Source organism: Chiroxiphia lanceolata, chromosome 4, assembly GCF_009829145.1.
Source record: "Chiroxiphia lanceolata isolate bChiLan1 chromosome 4, bChiLan1.pri, whole genome shotgun sequence".
Classification (NCBI taxonomy): domain Eukaryota; kingdom Metazoa; phylum Chordata; class Aves; order Passeriformes; family Pipridae; genus Chiroxiphia; species Chiroxiphia lanceolata.
In genome coordinates, this window is record NC_045640.1 from 9,518,310 (window position 1) to 9,536,411 (window position 18,102).

Here is an 18,102-nt window from a genome sequence, read left to right on the forward strand (position 1 = left end):
AGATGGTTCAGAGACCAAACCCAGGACTTTCGAACTACTTGATGTTCAGTTTTTCCTGTACCATCTCCCAGTGCTTGAGAGCCAAGGGATCACAGGGTAGTTTCTTTTAAATGTATTTATGAAGTTGAAGAAGGGATTATTTTTCTGTTTATATCTTCAATTATTAATTTCCAGCTTTCTGCAGATAAGCCAAAGAAAGTGAAATCAATTTAAAAACCCAAAACAACCCAAACCCAGCAGGCTTTACTCTGCATAATAAACAGAAAAGCTGTTAGTGAAGCAACAACCACAAATTGTCTTGGCCAAAAAAAATAATTATCTATCAAGTGCCTCAAAATTCAATCTCAGAGGCTCCCCAGACACAGAGGAAGATGGTACAATACAGGTCCTTCAGTAAAAAAAGTCAGGACAATCTCTGCTCTTAATATACCAGACAGGTGACTTCTCATGGCCAAGACCTGACCGGGACAGCCCTTGGTGGAGCCACTGTTCCAGCCCTGGAAGGATGAGGGACAACTTTCTCCAAACTGTCCAGAAAGGCTGAGGCACTTAACCATCATTTTCAGACACATCTTTCAAGAAAGATGGATATTTTTAGCACGTTTTACAGCACATCATCAGAGAGAAATTACCAGCACAAATGCAATTCAGGACTATTTCTTCTCATCATCTTCCACCGTACTGACAAGCCCCTCGGAACCACAGCCTAATTCCAGCTAAAAACCTGAAAGCTGTCCACTGCTGAAATATTACCTAGAAAGCAGTCACCTCTAACACCCTCCCTGCTGCTATTTTCTTTCTTTTTCATTAAGTCAGTGAATAAAATGTCATGGTGGTAACAGCGATGTTTTACTGCCCTGTGAAGAACTATGTAAAAGTGCAAAAACATGTAAATAAGACTGTCTAGAGTAAGACATGAGTTTAGTGCTTGCTTAAGTGGTGTAAGTGCCTGGCACGGGGTTACTTTCAGAAAATAAAATCTCTGTAGTATCTGAGGTAGTTACAAGCTCAGTGCTTGCTGGCTGCACCATTCCCAGGCACATTCCCTCACATCCCAGCTGTGTCAGACATCTCATGCTATGAGAAGGGGCAGATGGCAGCACTGCTCAGAGCAGCTGGACATGAGCAGCAGCCCCTTTGCAGTCACCTCGTGCCCACAGGCAGCCCTCACTGCTCCTCAGGGGTGGGAGGCCTGGAGACCCCATTGTTGATACAGCACTTTGGACACAGAATACTCTCTTTTGCAGACAGGCTCAGTCAGAGCCCAAGCAGGGTGGTGGCAGAGAAAAACTGAGAAGACAAATCAACTTCATACCTTTGAGAGAAACATGAGGGAAAATCATACTTTACACTTCAGAGCCTTCATGTTTAGTGAAAACAAGAAATGAAGCGAGTTCATGAAAGACTAATTGCCCAGTCTGTTTTATGCATGAGCCCCAGCATTTCTAGCACATGCAGTTACAGCTTATTTTCAAAGAAAACCAATTACTTCATTAAAACATCATCTTCACACTTCCAGATCTGCTATAACAAGTCTTCTCTTCCTTCATCCTTCTGGTCTAATATTTTGCCATTTTTTGGTTTAAGAGAAAAGGGAAAAAAGAGCCAAATGAAAAAAATCAGTGTCTTGGCATTATCTATTATTTACTAACAGCTATTAAAACCTGGGAATCAGGATCCATCCTTTCTCCTTCACCAAGTAAAGGAATACTGCAGAACTTCAAACAACATGGTGCAAGACCCATGGCAGCTCAGGTAGCCAGGAAGGACCTGTGGCAGGATGTTCCTGCAGGTACAAGGAAGCAACAGAGATGAAAGCTTCTCGAGTTGTCTAATATTTCACTATCTGCAAGATACCCAAGGAAGCCACAGAATAAGTCTAGTTTATACACAGCAGAAACTGAAAGCTGTGTGATGTGGTGGGGTAAAGGGGGAAAGAGGAGAAGGAAAAAGAGCTAAAAAACCCCTCAGAAATAGTCAAAAGGATGCCCACAGGGATTTCTTTTTCCAGACAAACAACATAAATAAAGTATAATTCAGTAAAATGCTATCGTTAGAAAATAAAGGTTCACAGTAAGCACTTGACTTTGCAGCATAAACCTGTTACAAATTAAGATGTTTGAGCCATCACAGTCCCTCTGACAAAGCAGAAAGCAGAACCCTCTGTGCCTGCCTGTGCAGGAGCAGAGTGCTGCAGTCTTGGCACTGGCAGGGAGATGCTATCGGGGGTTGCCACGGAAACTGGAGGATGCAGCCCCAGCAGCTTTGACTGTGCATGAACTGACAGTGAGTTCAGCGAGACATTGAGAGCGCTGGTAGTTTCCTCCAGCTCCCAGGCAGGACTGTGACGGGGCTGTGTTTGAAGCTTTCCTACAGTCAATCTCCTGCTTCCACATCTTTCACATCTCCCCACTCCTGTGCAGGCACAACCACAGGGGCACACAGCCCACTTCCTGCTCCTTCCTCTCAGGTTAGATAAGGCACACAAAGGTCATTCCTCACCCATCACTTCCACCCAGGATCCTCCTCACTGAGATGCTGTGGGACAGCTTTTAAGTATATTTGAGCGTTCTGGACAGGGGTATTGCCTGGAAGCAGAGATATTTTATTGAAGTTCCTTTCACTGCAGAGGGAGCTTTGATATTCATCTGCGTTTACAAACCCAGACAGAGCAGAAAATGCTGTACAGACCCAAAAAGGATCACTTCAGAGTTTACTGTAATTATTTCCCCCCCTGAAAACAGCTGTGATTCAGAAGGAACCTACCATAAGAGAGAGTCCAGCACCAGGTGAATTACTGCCACCTCTGCCAATGTTGCTCTTACCTTATTAGCCCATTCACTCCCATTGTAGGATCCCCAACAGGGAAACTGCTGTGGAACACACTGTGTTCTGGAGAAAAGAAATCCCCTTTTTTATTAAAATGCCCCTTTAGGATAAATTTCTACTGCTCATTTATTCATACACACCTTAAGGCAGCATTATTTGTCCATAAATATTATGTATATTAATTCAAATGCAATCTTACACTCGTGTGCAGGCTTCCCATAAAGTTTTCCCATTGTTGCACCACTGAAGCTGAGATCCTAATGTCATGGAGCTGTAACATGGTTTTTGTTCGGTGAAACCGCATCCCAAAGCCATGCATTAAATCCTCTGGAAATGGAAATTAATTCTCATAAAAACCTCTAACAGCTGTATCTCATACAAGGAGCAGAACAAAGCAGCTCTGGGCATTTATGCTTCCTAAGGATAACTGTGCACATGGATGCAAGGAGCGCCGTTTTCATTGCAGATTTGTGTGTCCCCCCCCGAAAAGATTATTCAGATGTGACACAGGCAGATCAAATGTGCCTGATGTGTGAAGCGCCCGTTGACACAAGATATTTTGGGAAGGGAGATTTTCAGCCGGTGGCGAGAGATAGCACAAGGCAATGCTAAGTGACAGGCTGGTACTCCAGGTTTCATTTACCACCCCCTTCTCTGTACTTCCATTTTCAAATTTGTAAACTCCTTTCTTTCATGTTACTTGCAAAGTGAGAAAGACTTGAGGCCGGTTTGTTTGACAGGATGGCAGCTGTCACTCCACGTAAACATACCCCGAAATGAAAGAGCAATCCAGCACATGGAAGTAGAAAGTCCTGACACTTTAATTATCTGAAGAGATTACAAGATGAAAGTCTTCCTTGAGGCAAATGTATATTAGTATTGATATAGTCATTGTGCTTTTCAGTAAGAGAAATAGGAGTCTGTATTTACATAAGAAACTATAGTGTTTGAGATCTTTAAATATCATATTTATGGAAATGATTCTGAATTACAGCATTTACAAAATAAAAACAAGCTTAAATAAATATTCAGTCCATTAAATAAGATTTTTTCCACAGAAGCAACTTTTTGTGCATATTTATTTCACAATTGAAGTTTGTTGCAATTTTTTTATCCTATAAAAGAAGCATTAAATTTGTTGTGTTTTTTTTTTTCCTAAAAATAAAACTGCAATAATCATTGCAATGTGAAGCCTGAGATTTAAGCCTGAATAAGTATCATTGCTCGCACCACAATACCCATCTCCCACCAATCATGCAACCCCACACCTCTCCAAACTCTGGTGAACGCAGACACTCCAACTCAAGGATTTCATGAGAAGGATTTCAGGGAAGTAATAATAGTAAAAAATATAAATAAGGTGAGAATAACACATAATAGCTGACATTGTCTACAAACAGCATCATAAGGCTTGTGCATTACACGTAAACTAAGTGAAGCTGTTTCATCTGATTCAAAACGACAGTAGTGCCGAACTGCTGTACCCTTATATGGCTCATTAACACTGAACACTGAACAAAGGGAATGTCCCCAGAAAATAAATAAATTATATTTAAAAAAAAAAAAAATCAACACTGGCCAGTTTTGCTTTATCATTTTGAATGATGACCTTTCTCGAGCGTGATACCGCAAACAACTTCCTCATCCTTTTTTGTATTTATCACCTTGAAACACAGTGTGTAACACCACGAGTCAGGAAAGGGGACACAGCAAAGAGCTCTTGATCTCGTTTCCTCTGTAACCACAGCACACACTGTCTTGCTTTTCATGTGGCCAACTCAAAGCATGTCCAAATACCTTTGAAACCTCAGTGCTCAGGGAGCTCTTACTGCAAATAGTTTGTGCAAGATCATAGCATGAATCCACGTGAGTCTTATTTCTTTCCTCTCCGAGTGGAGATAAAAATTATTCCCTGGTGTTTCAAATAAATACAAATGTCTTCTGAGGTGTTAGCATGAGTGAAGTAACAGTATGCAATATTTTACATGGTTACTCTGCCAAATGTGGACAACAAGTACCCTTCTCTGGCTGACCATTCTGTAGGACCTTTTGGATATCTCATTACACATTTGCCTTTTTAAAACCATTTAAAAAACTCATTATGGGAGTAATAATTTGTAACATCTACTGAATTTTGCTGCCAAAGTCTTTCAAAAATATCTATTTTAATATTAATTCATTTATTTGGTAACCATTTCCTCTGAAGTTTGTTACGTTTTAAATGCTGATATAGAAACCAAAGCTCTGTGTCAGACTTTTATTAAACAGGATTTAGCATAAATAGTTCAGATTATAAATACTTCCAAAAGTCCAAAATATGGAACTGGAAGTTGTAAAAATTTTTAGAAGACAACTTGGAGTTATTGCTCTGCTTGGTAAATGAAAGGCAACAGAAATATTCTGCTCCAGGACCTTCAGTCCTTCAGGACCTTCCTATGGGATTCACAGAAAATTCTGCCTTTGTAAATATCGGATGTGGATTTGAAATAGATTTGCTTTAATTAATCCTAGCATAGGTAGCAAAAATCTAGTAGTGGGAAAAACAGCAGCAGGAGGGAGAGCGCTGATACCCACAGCCATGCTGGAATTCCAGTGGGCACAGGAGTGTCCGAGCCTTGGGACTGATCCGCTGGGATGGACTAGTTAACCGGCTACTCTGTTCCTAGCATGTGAGATAAGCAGCAATGCTTGTTCCATTCTCTGAGCCCTATTTCCTTCCACACAGTGCATTTGTTCTGCATATGGCATCGTAACATTAATGTTATAAATTTATGGAAGACTGTACTGTAGCCTTAGAGCTACAGACGCTTCATACTTCCCTTTAGCAGCTTAGTAAAATGCAATAAAAACTGTCTGTACAAAATTTATAATAATGGATGTCAAAGCCTACGTGCCCTCATGGGGTCCCTCTTTCAAGTTAATTCTTGGCTTAGGTCAAATATATCAGTCCGTGTAAGACTCCAGAAGACACACCAGTAGTTTAATACGTCAGATACCGGCTCTGTCACTATAGAAAGGAGTGACATGGAACATGTAACAGTGAGTGCAAACACGGACAGGCTTCATCTGACCATAACGAGGTAATGGAGCAGAGTGGGAGGAACAGCGGGAACAGAAGATCTGAAAAACAAGAGGGAAATTTCACTTCAGTTCCTTTGAAGAACAGGATGGGACAAAACTGATTTCAAGACAAGGGGAGAGAAGATTGTATGTGCTGGGCTTTTGTGTGTTGGCACCACCACCCTCCTCAGCACAGCAAGTGAAAGGCCTCTAAAGGCAATTCCTAGACCAGTGACCAGTTTTTCTGGCCATGCTCAGCCTCTCTGATGCCGATGCCCCAGCACTGACAGCAGCCAAGGCAGGCCTGTCCAGCTCTGCAGCTCACAGGGGAAAGCAGCTCCACCAGAGATGCGAAGAATCGTCTCTCTCCACTGGTTTTAAAGAAAGACTAAGGGAATATTTGTGAATATCTCCCAAGTTCCTACTCCTGCAAGTCCACTGCAAGGTTAATGAAAGCAGCTTCACTACCCTCTTCCTTTTTAACTTGTACAAGAGCAAGCGAGTGAAATGGGATTGCAGATTTCTGCTTCCTGAACTACGTGACTGTTTTTTCTCCCTCGCTCCCTCTTCCTCCCCCACAAACATGCAAAGCAGCAGCCCTACAGACCACAGTGATGCTGTAAAGGTTTGGAAAGAAGGCAAAGGGACACTGTCCCTGCAGCTGAGCTGAGTGTGCATCACCTCTGGCAGTGCAGGCTGCTGCAGCTCGTTAAAGCTTACAGCAGTCGTTCAGAGTGACTCTGCATTGGGGGGTATTCTAGGATCTCAACAGGGAATTCTGCCTTTAGCAGACAAATGTTTATTGTTGTGTAAAAGTCAAAATGCTCCCCAACCCTTTCTAAAGGTAAGCTGAGAGCTGGCAGCCAAGATAGACGAAACCACTTGTGACTTGAAAGCCCTGGCCAAGCTCACACATTTTGCTGTGCAGCCGAGTTTCTGTGGTACACATGAATTTGCTGTTCTGTTTGGTGGATAGTTTCTCACATGTCTGACTGAGTCATTACCTTGCCACAGCTCCGACAGTGGTGCTTCCTGCGAATGACTGTGAAAGGAGCCTTGCATGCAGTGCAGTAGCTGCAGACTTCATCTGGAACCCAGTCAGGAGGATCTGTCAGAAACACAGCAACAAAAGGGAACATAAATCAAAAGGGAATAAAACCAAACATGTGATTACCAGATCCTCAAGGAAGTAAGGAGAGTAAAATATAACAGCAGCTGTTTTCATCTCTGTTTCTCAAGGTGCTTTGCAAACAGCAGCTGGGTGAATTCACGATGCCTAGGAGGGCTCCACTCCCCCCATGTCTGCCAGGCACCCACCTCTGGGCAGAGCACAGCAGGCACTGAAACAGTGCACAGCAGCTTCGGACTTACAAAATATATCTTACATAAATGCAAGTAGCAGGGAAAAGAAAATAAGCAAAATAAAGTATGAAGACAAGGGACTATTAAAGCAGAGCTGGATCACAGGTATTTTGGTCAATGCAACCTGCCATCAAAACAAGCTTAGAGCAGAGATCACTCCCAGCCTCTTCAGCCCTCCCTACAGAAAGGCCGACTGCTTTTCTGCAATTAGACAAGCAACTCCACAGGTAATAAACCCAGAGCCTGATTACCATCTGCTAAATTATTAGGACTCTTACGGGAAGTCACCAGTAACTACGGCAAACCCACAAAATCGAGTGTGCAAGACTTAGCAGAGAAAGAATTCGCCCATTATCACGAACAGCATGTTTCAGTTGTTTATGTCTCCTGTGAGCTCTCTAACCTCTCATAAAAGCCAAGCAGGGAAATGATTTGGTTTTGGCAAAGCAGAAGGTGTCAGGCTCACTTCTGCTGAGCTGCTTCTGCTCACGACAGGCTGACATGACCTCGGAGAGTCCAGAATTACAAATGTAGAAATAACATAGTTGATTGCTTAATTAAGGTGGCAAAAATCTAATGGAGGGCAAAGCAAGTTCTATCCAGAAGGAAATCCATGGACACAGTGAACGTGAACTGCTGTATGCAGTTTCCCTCAGAGTATTATTTACAGCTTGCAAGCCATGCAATTGCTGATTTATAAACCTGACAAGCAAAATCCCTGCCCCAAGAAATGTATTCTCAAACAACAAAATATATGGTGCAGTTAATGCAGAGGTCAAGAGGGTTACAGCTACAGGCAGAAAGAAGATAATTAAATGAAAATTCCACTGTTTTGTTCAAAAATAACCATGACCAGTTTTCACGTCTTTGTCAAATTGCAACATTTGTCAAATTAAAAGCATAAAAGGATATAGCATTCAATGCAGGAAATGCTCAAAAAGCAGATTAATAAAAACAAAGAGAACTTAGAATTTCACTCAGCTTTCATGGGCTCCTCTAAACTATTTTAGAAGTTGAATGAGTTTAAGGAAGTAATCCTTCACTTTGTGGACAAACTGTCTGATAAAAGTTACAACTACAGGGCCAGCAAACAAAATCAGAAGTCCGTGTGCAGAGAAATGACCGATGTGGTGAAAAAAAGGGGATTGCACATAGAAGGCTTCACCTCATCCCTGGGAACAATTCACCAGAAAACATTCTGTGGGGACACAAGGCTACAAATTCCTACTTCAAAGGCAGGCTTTCCTTTAGCAGCAAGGACTGCCAGCTTAAGTCGAAGCATTAGTAACAGTGAAGCCAAGAAATTTTCCTTTCCAATTCTTTTTCTTCTCTGCAACCTCCCTAGCTACTACTACTAGCTTGCCCAGTGAAATTTACTACTAATAACAGTTTATGATGTTGATTTTGACAACTTTGTATCACTTTTACAGAAACCTCTGATCTGTAACCATGGCAAGCCTGATGACTTTGGAGCATCCTTATGTTCTCCAACCAGGATGTTCCCTGGGTTTTCACATATATGCAAAACAAACAAACAAACAAAAACACCAAAAAAATGAACCAATAACAATATTCCTATTTAAAACTTGCCATTAGACTACATAGATTATATTTCCAGGGATTTAACTATCCATTGATTCTCACTGATTTTGAAGACAGCAGAATTTAGGCAGCTATTGAGGCTCTGTGCCACCAGGTCTCCCTCTGAAGAGCTGGTGGAAGCAGATTTGGTAGATGCCTACTTTGCTACCAGTGCTTTATCAAATGCATTGTAGTGCGGGCTACCGTGTTCAACAAGCTACTAATTTTAATATTCACAGAAAAGCCACAAAACACAGGCCCTTTTTGTACACACTGCAGCATGCTTGTAGGATCTGCAACTTCTGTGGCAGCAAGAGCCATAATCTCTCCCTCCCTCAGATCACAATTAGTCCAGACACATTATAAAGTAATGCAATCCCACCACAAAGACCCTGGAGCTCATCAACAGAAAGCGACTTTCTTATCAGCTGTTTATCTTTTGGTTTTTTTAGGGGTTTGTGTTGTGGGTTGTTTGTATGTTTTGGTTTTTTTGGGTGGAAGGGCAGGGGTTTTTTTCCTTCCTTTCCCCCCCAACCCTGCTTTTTTCTCCTGTTGTTGCCCTTGAAATGCAACGCAGAAAAAGTTATTTTTTAATTGATTGTGCATGAATTTGTCTCCATGGTAAATAAAAAGAATAACTGCAAAAAAAACCAAACCCCAAACCATGAGAAAGAGCAAATTTTGATAAATAATGACTCATAATAATCATATAATCCACAGTTCATGGTTACAGAATTACTTGACTGATAGATGAATTAATCTGCAAACTTTGTTTTTATAACTGCATTAAAAATAATTCACAATTTAGTGGTACTCAGTGTATAGAAATAGTACAACCCTCTCTACAGAGCATTCTCCCACAGTAGAGGGGCTCTCTCTACCTCCACGTTGGTGTCACATCAGCTGATTCACTAAATTAATGCATCAGCAGAGTGAGCTAAAGGGCAGATTTTTCCCCAGACAGTGACTCATCAGCAGTAAGGCCCTTTGACGGGGCTCCACAGCCAGCCCCGTGCCCTGTTGCCTCAGGGTTTTAGTGCCCTGCCAACACCCCAACCGCTCACACCAAGATCTGCTGCACTGCAGCACACCCCCAAATAGTAACACTTGGTTATGTAACGGCTTTTAACATTCAAAACGCTGTACAAATGTAATTGCTTTAATCCTCATTGCTACAGTCAGTCAGTGTGCGGGGACAAATCACGGGAGAAACGCCTTGCACGAAATCATACAGTGGTGCAGCCTTGAAATGACATTTGAAATAAGGAACTTTGGGGCATTACCCCGATGTCTTTGCTTCCAGTTGTGATGGAAGAAGTCCTTACACTGAACAGAGAATTTTGAGAGCAAGCACTTAGAAATTAAATGCAATCCTGGATTGGAGCCAAAGTGCTCACCCCTGGCAGGGTAGATGAAGTCCTGAATGACTTGGTCTCTCTGAGTCCATGCAAGCCCCTACAACAATGGGATCCCACTCCTTGATCCCCTTCACCAGCCTCATCTCGTTCAACCTTGGGAGCAGCCTTTCTGACTTACATGTATTAGCGATTGAGTCATTGGGCTTTTTATAGAACAGGTTTTTGAAATATTCTCTGAAGAGCACTCTCAAGAGGGGATAAAGCTTCAATGTGAGGAGCAGAGTGCCTTACATGAATTAAACTCCAAGCATGAGCCTGAAGATGTGCTGGAAGCAGGGCCAGCAGCACTGCATCCACAGGCTTTTTATGTTATAGTCCTTCTCCAGGCTACGCTGCTCCATTAGCTCTGCATGCTGCAGCAAATAGAAACATCCAGTCTCTAAAGCATTATCTGCCTGTGCTTTGGGGATTTGGACAAGGAATGGAGGGAAAACCTTGTTCATGGGCTAATTGGCCCACTGCTTTATCATGCAATGAGAGTTTGCAGAAGTCTGCTGGGAAACGGATGAAGTCCATAGCACAAACATCAAAGAGGAGGAGGAAGGGAAGGAAGGGATTAATGAGACAGAGTACAGAAATAAATTTTAGAAGAAAACATTAAAAGCATGCACAGAAAAAAAGAGAGAAAGGAAGAGAAACAAGTATATAAATGAATAAGAAACAAGTTTAAAGAAAAGGCACAAGATAAAATTTCTCATAAATCAAGAAATTTTATTGTCTTTTTATTAATGTCATGCTGTAGCTTTTAGAATTCATCTTTACATGTCTATGCCACCTCATTAGCTAAAAGTGTTTTCTGCTCTTGAAGTTAAAAGTCACATAAATCCAAGATGCTGAAGATTTAAGCAAATCACAGTCATGATGAAAAAAAATCACAGACACTGTAAACTGTCGAAAAGCACACGTGAATTAATTTTGCTTAAGTATGTGCAATAGTCTTAATGCAGGCCAATCTAATCTTAGGAAACCAAGGAGAACATTTCCCTGCCTCAGAACACAAGAGGAAGAGAGCCTGGACCTGCATCCATCAACGGTGTGGACTGAAACAACATTAGATCAGAAAACTTAAAAGTTCATTTAGTGGTGCTGAGACACAAGAGAGCGGGGGGGGAGGTAAACAATCCTAAAGGTTGCTGAGGCTTACAGAAGGCCTAGTCTAGCAAATCTATACTCTGGTAGAAAACAAATCAGAAACATGCATACCACAGCTCTCTGTTGAAGATCAGCTGCTAAACCCTAAGCTTGTGGTGGTGTTTGTGTTAGGGCCAGACAATTCGGAGAAAATACCCTTTCCTACATCTTTTGTTTTTATCAAGTATTCCTAATGTAGGACTCCAGCTGAAAGCTCCTCCTGCACTGATGTGTATTAGATTACAGAACACACCATGCAAACCCCCGATTATACCTCTACCAAACTAACCTTAGGAGGGCTGTTCCTACAGCAGCCTGTGGAACTTACACCTCTGCAGCCGTCACAGTGCATTACCCTCACAGCTGAAAAAAGGGTCAGATGGGCTTGCTGTAGCTCTTCTGATGAAAGCAGGAATTGTAAATTCTCACAGTTTTAAGCAAGGAAAGTAGAAAACTAGGATGATTTGACTTTACCCCTCACTCAACTGCCAAGCAAGATGAACCTTTTTTGTCCCTCATCACACGTAATTTTGGGCAATTTCTGACTTTGATGTAAGATTCATAACAGGCAATTGTACCAAAGTAATCTTTACCCTTGCTCAGTGTTGGTTACAGCCAGGTTGAAATTTTTTCTATAAATTTTCTGCTTAAACAGTATTATTTGATGAAAATTTTGGGGGTGAAGGAGAAAAGACGTACAGACTTCTTAGCCTCAGCTCTTGTCAAATAGATTTCTTAGGATGGAATTTCAGTCCAAATCTAGAAAGCTTTCACCAAAGCACTGAGCTTTGCAAACCTGGGCTCAAGCCTCTGCTCTGCCCGATTTAACACGACCTTGAATGATGATGTCCTGTGTACATTCTGTCCTAGGACGTGATCAGCAATTAGTTCTTTGGGCAAAATAATTATTTACAAAAAATGGAACAACTCTTATAGAAAACACTGACTTCAACTGAGATATGGTTCAAATTTTTATTTTAAATCACATGGACCAGAGACTTGGATCTTCCATATAACCATTACTTGGAGTCTTCTCTGTAAGAGCCACAACCACTACAGAATAGAAAAAAATTGATAATGTAGATCTACATATGACATACCAGAACATTCAATACATGTATTTTCAGGACAAAAATTTTCAAACCTAATCAAAATCCCAGTTATGAGATTATGGAGCTGAATAAGCCTGTGCTTATCAACATCTGGGATGCTTTCCCCTAAGTACTGCAAGGAAGTCTCAACAAGCTCCACACACTGCCAACAAAGAGGGACAGTCTTTGAGAAGGGAAAAAGGCTCTGAGCAAATTCTTAAAACACAAGTCAGATCAAATTATTGCACTACAACCTAAAACCCGTAAAAATCCTGTAATTCTGCATGCATGATTAAATATGTTCAGCTGATTATAAAACATTGCCTCCATATGGAAACTTGATGCAAGGTTCTTCTCTCGCACAGTGTAAGCAGAGCTGCCCAGTACGGGAAAAGTAAAAAGTCATGTGGACAGAACATGTTTGGCCATTGAACTGTGCAACAATTTAACTTGTTTCATTTAGAAAGCGTTGCTGGTCATTATTAAAAATAACAGAGTTACCCAAGGTGCGTAGAAGACAAAAAAAATCCTGAAGCATCCAGCTAGGGCTAACAGCTAATTCTAGAGTCACGGTGAGTACATTCTGCTCATACAGGAGCATGAGTGGGTTTTCTTGACGCTGACTGCAACAAGAACAAGATCTTGAGCCTTGGGACTATAAACTACTGAACTGTACTTGTGCTGCTGGTTGGGGAGTAGTAGGGACTTCTGATAGACCGAAGTGGGTGGGCTGGAAAGGGATCAGGGCGAAATAGTGTGCTGTTGTGCAGCAAACAGATGCTAACACCACTTGGCACAAAGAGGTATTTGTATTGGCAGCCACAGCAAATCCATTATGTCTGGAGTTATAACTAGGTGGTAGCAAGCAAGGCACTTCTGTGCAGATGCTAAAGGGATAAGGAATGAAAATGCACGTATGGTTGCAGAGAGAGATGAGGTGCTACAGGAAGTATTTTCATGGAATACCAACAGCTTCATAATGCTTTCTGGTTTCCTTGAGAAAAATCTTCAGATTTCTACATGTTTCTTGCTTTTTCTTAGACAAGAAGCATAACTCATTTTCTTAGCCTGCCTTTAACTTCATGAAATGAGTAATTAAAAATGTTCACATTCCCCCAATCGCAACAGATCAATCATCCTGAGTAATAAATTACTCCAAAATATATGTATGGTCAAAACTCAGATTTGCCAAAGCTCACTATTAAAATCACCAAGCTCACAAGGATAAACATAATGCTCCCAAATACGGTGAGCAGGGACTTATGCTTGATAACATTTAAAAATTAATAAAACATACAAATACTTACGAAGACAAAAAATTAAGAAGTTGCTCTGTGTACATCTATGTATATATATGGGAATCTGCTGGCAAATACAAAGCAAGTTTTCTTTTGGGTCTAGAAACATGATCCCAGATGCATAAATGGCAGAAAGACATCAAACTTCTACTTCCCCAAGGACTGTTTTTTCTTAAAACTGTACTACACATTAAGAATGACACAGCTCTGTCCTGGCAGGGATGCATTTATACTGGGTTAACTAAGAGTAGTTTTATTACATTTTCAAACGCGGAGGTTCCGTTTCAGTTCCACTCTCAGTCCCCTGCAAACTTCTTGGTCAGTTTATTATCTATCAGTGGTTTGTCAAAGCCGGAGACCAGGAGCTTCCCAAAAACCTGTGCTGGCTCGTAGCTGACCAGGGCACGAGGGAGAAAGGTAGTACCGTAAAAGTTCCCAGGACACAGGTCCCTTCTGCTGTTACTGCAGTGCAGAGCAAACACCACTGACAGCAAAGAGCCCAACCTGCCGCCTTCTGAGCATCTGCCACTACAATTTGCTTTGAGTTTATTTACAGAACACTGCCTCCACTGGCCATCACCTCCATCATACAACCAGGGCAAGAAATTGTACTATACTTAAAAATTATTTGTGGAATATTGCATAAATGAAACCTATACTCTAGGAAAATATAAATTTATTTGTTTTATATTCTCTCTCCCTATAAATATACAGTGCTTTTTATACTTTATGAAGTATATATGCATATGTTTCCCTGCAAAAAATCTTGGAGCTTTAGGACAGCAAAGATGAACATACATGCCACAGGTTCATCTGTATTTTCGAATGCTTTTGTTTTGGAATGCCAATTAATCTGTAGTTTATTTTATTTCAACCTTCAGAAGGTCATAGGATTTAACTCTTATACCCTTGCCACTGTCAGCTGGCTCATAATAAACATTCATATTTGTTTTACGACCCAGACCAGCTGGTGGGTTTTATATACAATAAGAATGAGAAATCTGACAAAACAAGTGATTCATCTTCATAATCTGAGTAGATGCTGAAACCTTCAGTAGAATCTTAAAACCATTTATTTGTTCAGGTTGCTGGGCTTGCTTTCCTTTTTTTTTTTTTATTACCATTGATTGAATACAATCTTAAACATTCAGTACTTTCGGTTGGAGGAATTTACTTGATAATTGGAAAGAGCCTTCCTGGCAGGCAGCTTTCTGGACCTTCTCAGTTTGATACATGCTCCTGTTCTGCCACAATGGCAGAAGGGAGGAGCTACTCATGTGCTCCTTTGCTTTAAATTGTTTTCACTTTCAGTTGAAATAATTGAGTGACCTGAGGTACAGAAATTATGTACAAAAAAAAGATGTAATTAATTTTGGTGCAATGATGTCAACAGATTGGTGCAATGCTCTCAGACTTCGTGCTGAATCCATTTACAGGGATAACTGTGGTGACTCCTATACTCTTCCTGGTGGCCCGTGGCCCAGATTTGGCCTGGAGGAAAAACCCATCAGGCTTGCTGCAAGAAATAGGGCACCCATGTTCACACAGCAAAGGTTGCCTTAACCACTAGACACCTTCCACCTCCACCCAAACATCACTCAAAGTGAGGGGCTGTTCCTTCCACAGTGACCAGCAAAAATGAGGTATGTAGGGAGGTTTTACAAGGGGCAAAGGCACATGGTTGCCAAGATGAAAATCCTGCTGCAAGTTTGTGCTTCATGCTGAATGCCTTAGGGATAGCAAAACCATGTATGCCATTAGCTAACAATGCTGCCTCAGCAGAAACAAGTTCTGTACAGCGTTACAGTGACCTTGAGGAACAGGGGTCTGGAATGTATTAGAAGCGAGGGGATAGAATGGGTGTTTCTACAGTTTCCTCAAATTCAACAAATCGACCCACTTTGGATATCCCTTTTTGCAGACCTTCTGTGACTTGTTCTGATTTGGAATATGGAGCTCATCTCCATTCTCCCCAGCACACTCTGTCTCTTTGGGATACGGAAAATTCCTGTCCATCAGCAAGTCTGAAGGCCAAGTAACAGTGGACTCTACTCATTAGTTTACACAGTCAGAAGGGATGTAGTGGTTTGTACAAGCAGATATTTACAGCATAATCACTTACACACCAGCCAAGGAAGGCTCCCAGAGAAAGCCTGCAAGGAGACTGATGAAGACATGCCCAAGCTTCCCAGTGAGGCAGTGCAGCTACCAAAAGCAGAGTCCCTGCAGGACCACTGGCTAACTGGCTCTTTAGTGGATGTGTTAACATGGGAAAACACTGGCACAAAGTGCTCATTCTGGCATCTACGTCTGCTTATTCCAAAGGGACTCGGTTATCCCACGAGGCTCTGCTTTCTACCATGCAGGCACACGTAAAACACCTGCTATTTCAGAACAAGGGTGCAGGCAAGGGCTGGTTTTGTTGTAGTTATCTGCATATGCTATTAATACCACAGATTGAGTTTTACCATTCACTTAGGGCAGGGACATAATTGATTGACACTGCCTGGGTGCTGCAGGGCCTCCTGTAACTCCAAAGATTCCCCTTTACCACACTCCCACGTGGCCATAACATCACCTAAGTACCCAGACCATTCTCCTCTATTTCAATAAATAACATCCCAAGTCATAGGCTGCACTTCTCCAAACATAAAACACTCCCCAGGCCAACAGAAGCTGCCATGAAAGGCCAAAGAACCCTAAAAGCTGAATAACATGCCAGGGAAGTGAAGTGACTTTGTTGTGACAAAGTGTACATCCACTGTAAGAAGGTTATTTAGCATCCTGCAGTTCAAGTTCCGTAAGTCAAATTCACCAACAGCATCAGGCATCGATTCAAAACAAAAGAATATGCTTTGAAATGGTAGAGAATCAATCATCTCTTGCATTCTTTTCCAATACAGCCTATACATGGTAAGGATTTTGCCTAAAGATTTGTTCTTTACTGCACCTTCTGTGACATTCTGAATTACAGCACAATAGAAAAATCAATTAAAATGACTACTGAATAGTTCTTTATCTGCCTCCAAATCATCTTCCTCCAGAAGAGATAATATTTCTACATGAATTAGCCCTACTGTTCTAAATAGATTAGATCCTTTAGCCTGCAGCTTCAGAAGGGTAAGCAAGCAAACCATGGGTTTTATGTAAGCACGAAATAAGTTATAAATATGTAGTATTACTCTAAAATCTAATCTTCAAGAGGTCTTTTTTTCCCCCTGTGATTTCTGATCTTTATTACAAATGACATGAACCAATATTTCTTTTCTGTTGGCCACCACCCTCCGCATACAGGCAGAGATACACACTGCTTATCACTCAGTTCTCAGTCATCCTGCATTCCAAACCTCTCACTGGAGAGACAGCAGTGTATGTGGATAAATATATAACAATATATCAGAGTTTTAAAGCACAGGGAAATTACTGCACACTTGAATTTCTGGGAAGCTCAGATACAGTTTCACAGTTGACGGTTGTCTTGTATTTCTCACTTGACCACAGAGATATTACTGCTCTGATAATTGGTCTCCTGGTGTGCTGAAACCACCACTTAGCCTTGAAGATCAAAGCTGATTGCTTTCTTGTTTGCTCCATCTCATACATCTACTTTCTCTTTTCTTATTCTTTGACTGCAAGTGCTCTGATATCTTTTAATCCATTTTTTATACTGTGTTTGCCATAACAGGGCTTTAGTTCATAACAACTCTGAAGCAGCTCGGATTAAAAAAGAGAAACAACTCGTGAGTTTTCAGAGTGCTTGAATCCAACCAAAACTTTGATACTTACATATGCTCTTTTCTTCACTCTTACCATGTATTCAGTGAGATTTGAGCAACCTTGGCAGACTTAACTAATACTACCTTTTTCTTTGAAGTAATATGGTGAAAAATATGAAAATATTAACTGAAATATTTTGATCAAAGACAAAAGAAAAGAGAATATGAAAGGTAATTCTACCATGAAAAAAAGCAGCACTTCCACATATAGCAAACGATATAAAAAACCTCTTCAGATTTGGCTGAGAAGACCCTACTTAGGGCTTTCCAGCTCACTCAGCCCTCAGAAACTTGTCAGATGCACTGTTGTATTAAAGCCTTTACTATACAGACCCTTTCTCCACTGATACAGAGGAATTCACACTGAATATGACAATCTGGAGATAAGAGTTTCATGAAGCTGTAGGAAAAAACCTGAAAGAAACATGCTCAGTTTATCATCTGACTTTGTCTCTAAAACATACTATGACAACATTTTATACTCACTTTCCAGAGCCAAACGTTAAAAGACTTTTTATTTTAATCATCATTTTTTTATCCAGTGTTGTCTCATTTT

General features: G+C 41.1%; 1 protein-coding gene across 5 annotated transcripts in view; it reads right to left on the bottom strand.

Annotated features, from left to right (window-relative positions):
* Window positions 1-3,632: 3,632 nt before the first annotated feature.
* ZFYVE28 (zinc finger FYVE-type containing 28) overlaps window positions 3,633-18,102 on the bottom strand; it is a 153,015-nt gene continuing 138,545 nt past the window's right edge. For all 5 annotated transcript variants that reach the window (XM_032685145.1, XM_032685149.1, XM_032685147.1 and 2 more), the window contains 2 exons: window positions 6,894-6,997; window positions 3,633-5,949 (listed from right to left, as the gene is read on the bottom strand). In XM_032685145.1, the coding sequence (XP_032541036.1) occupies window positions 5,818-5,949; window positions 6,894-6,997 (236 nt within the window). In that variant the 3' untranslated portion in view covers window positions 3,633-5,817. The remainder of the gene's footprint in view (window positions 5,950-6,893; window positions 6,998-18,102) is intronic.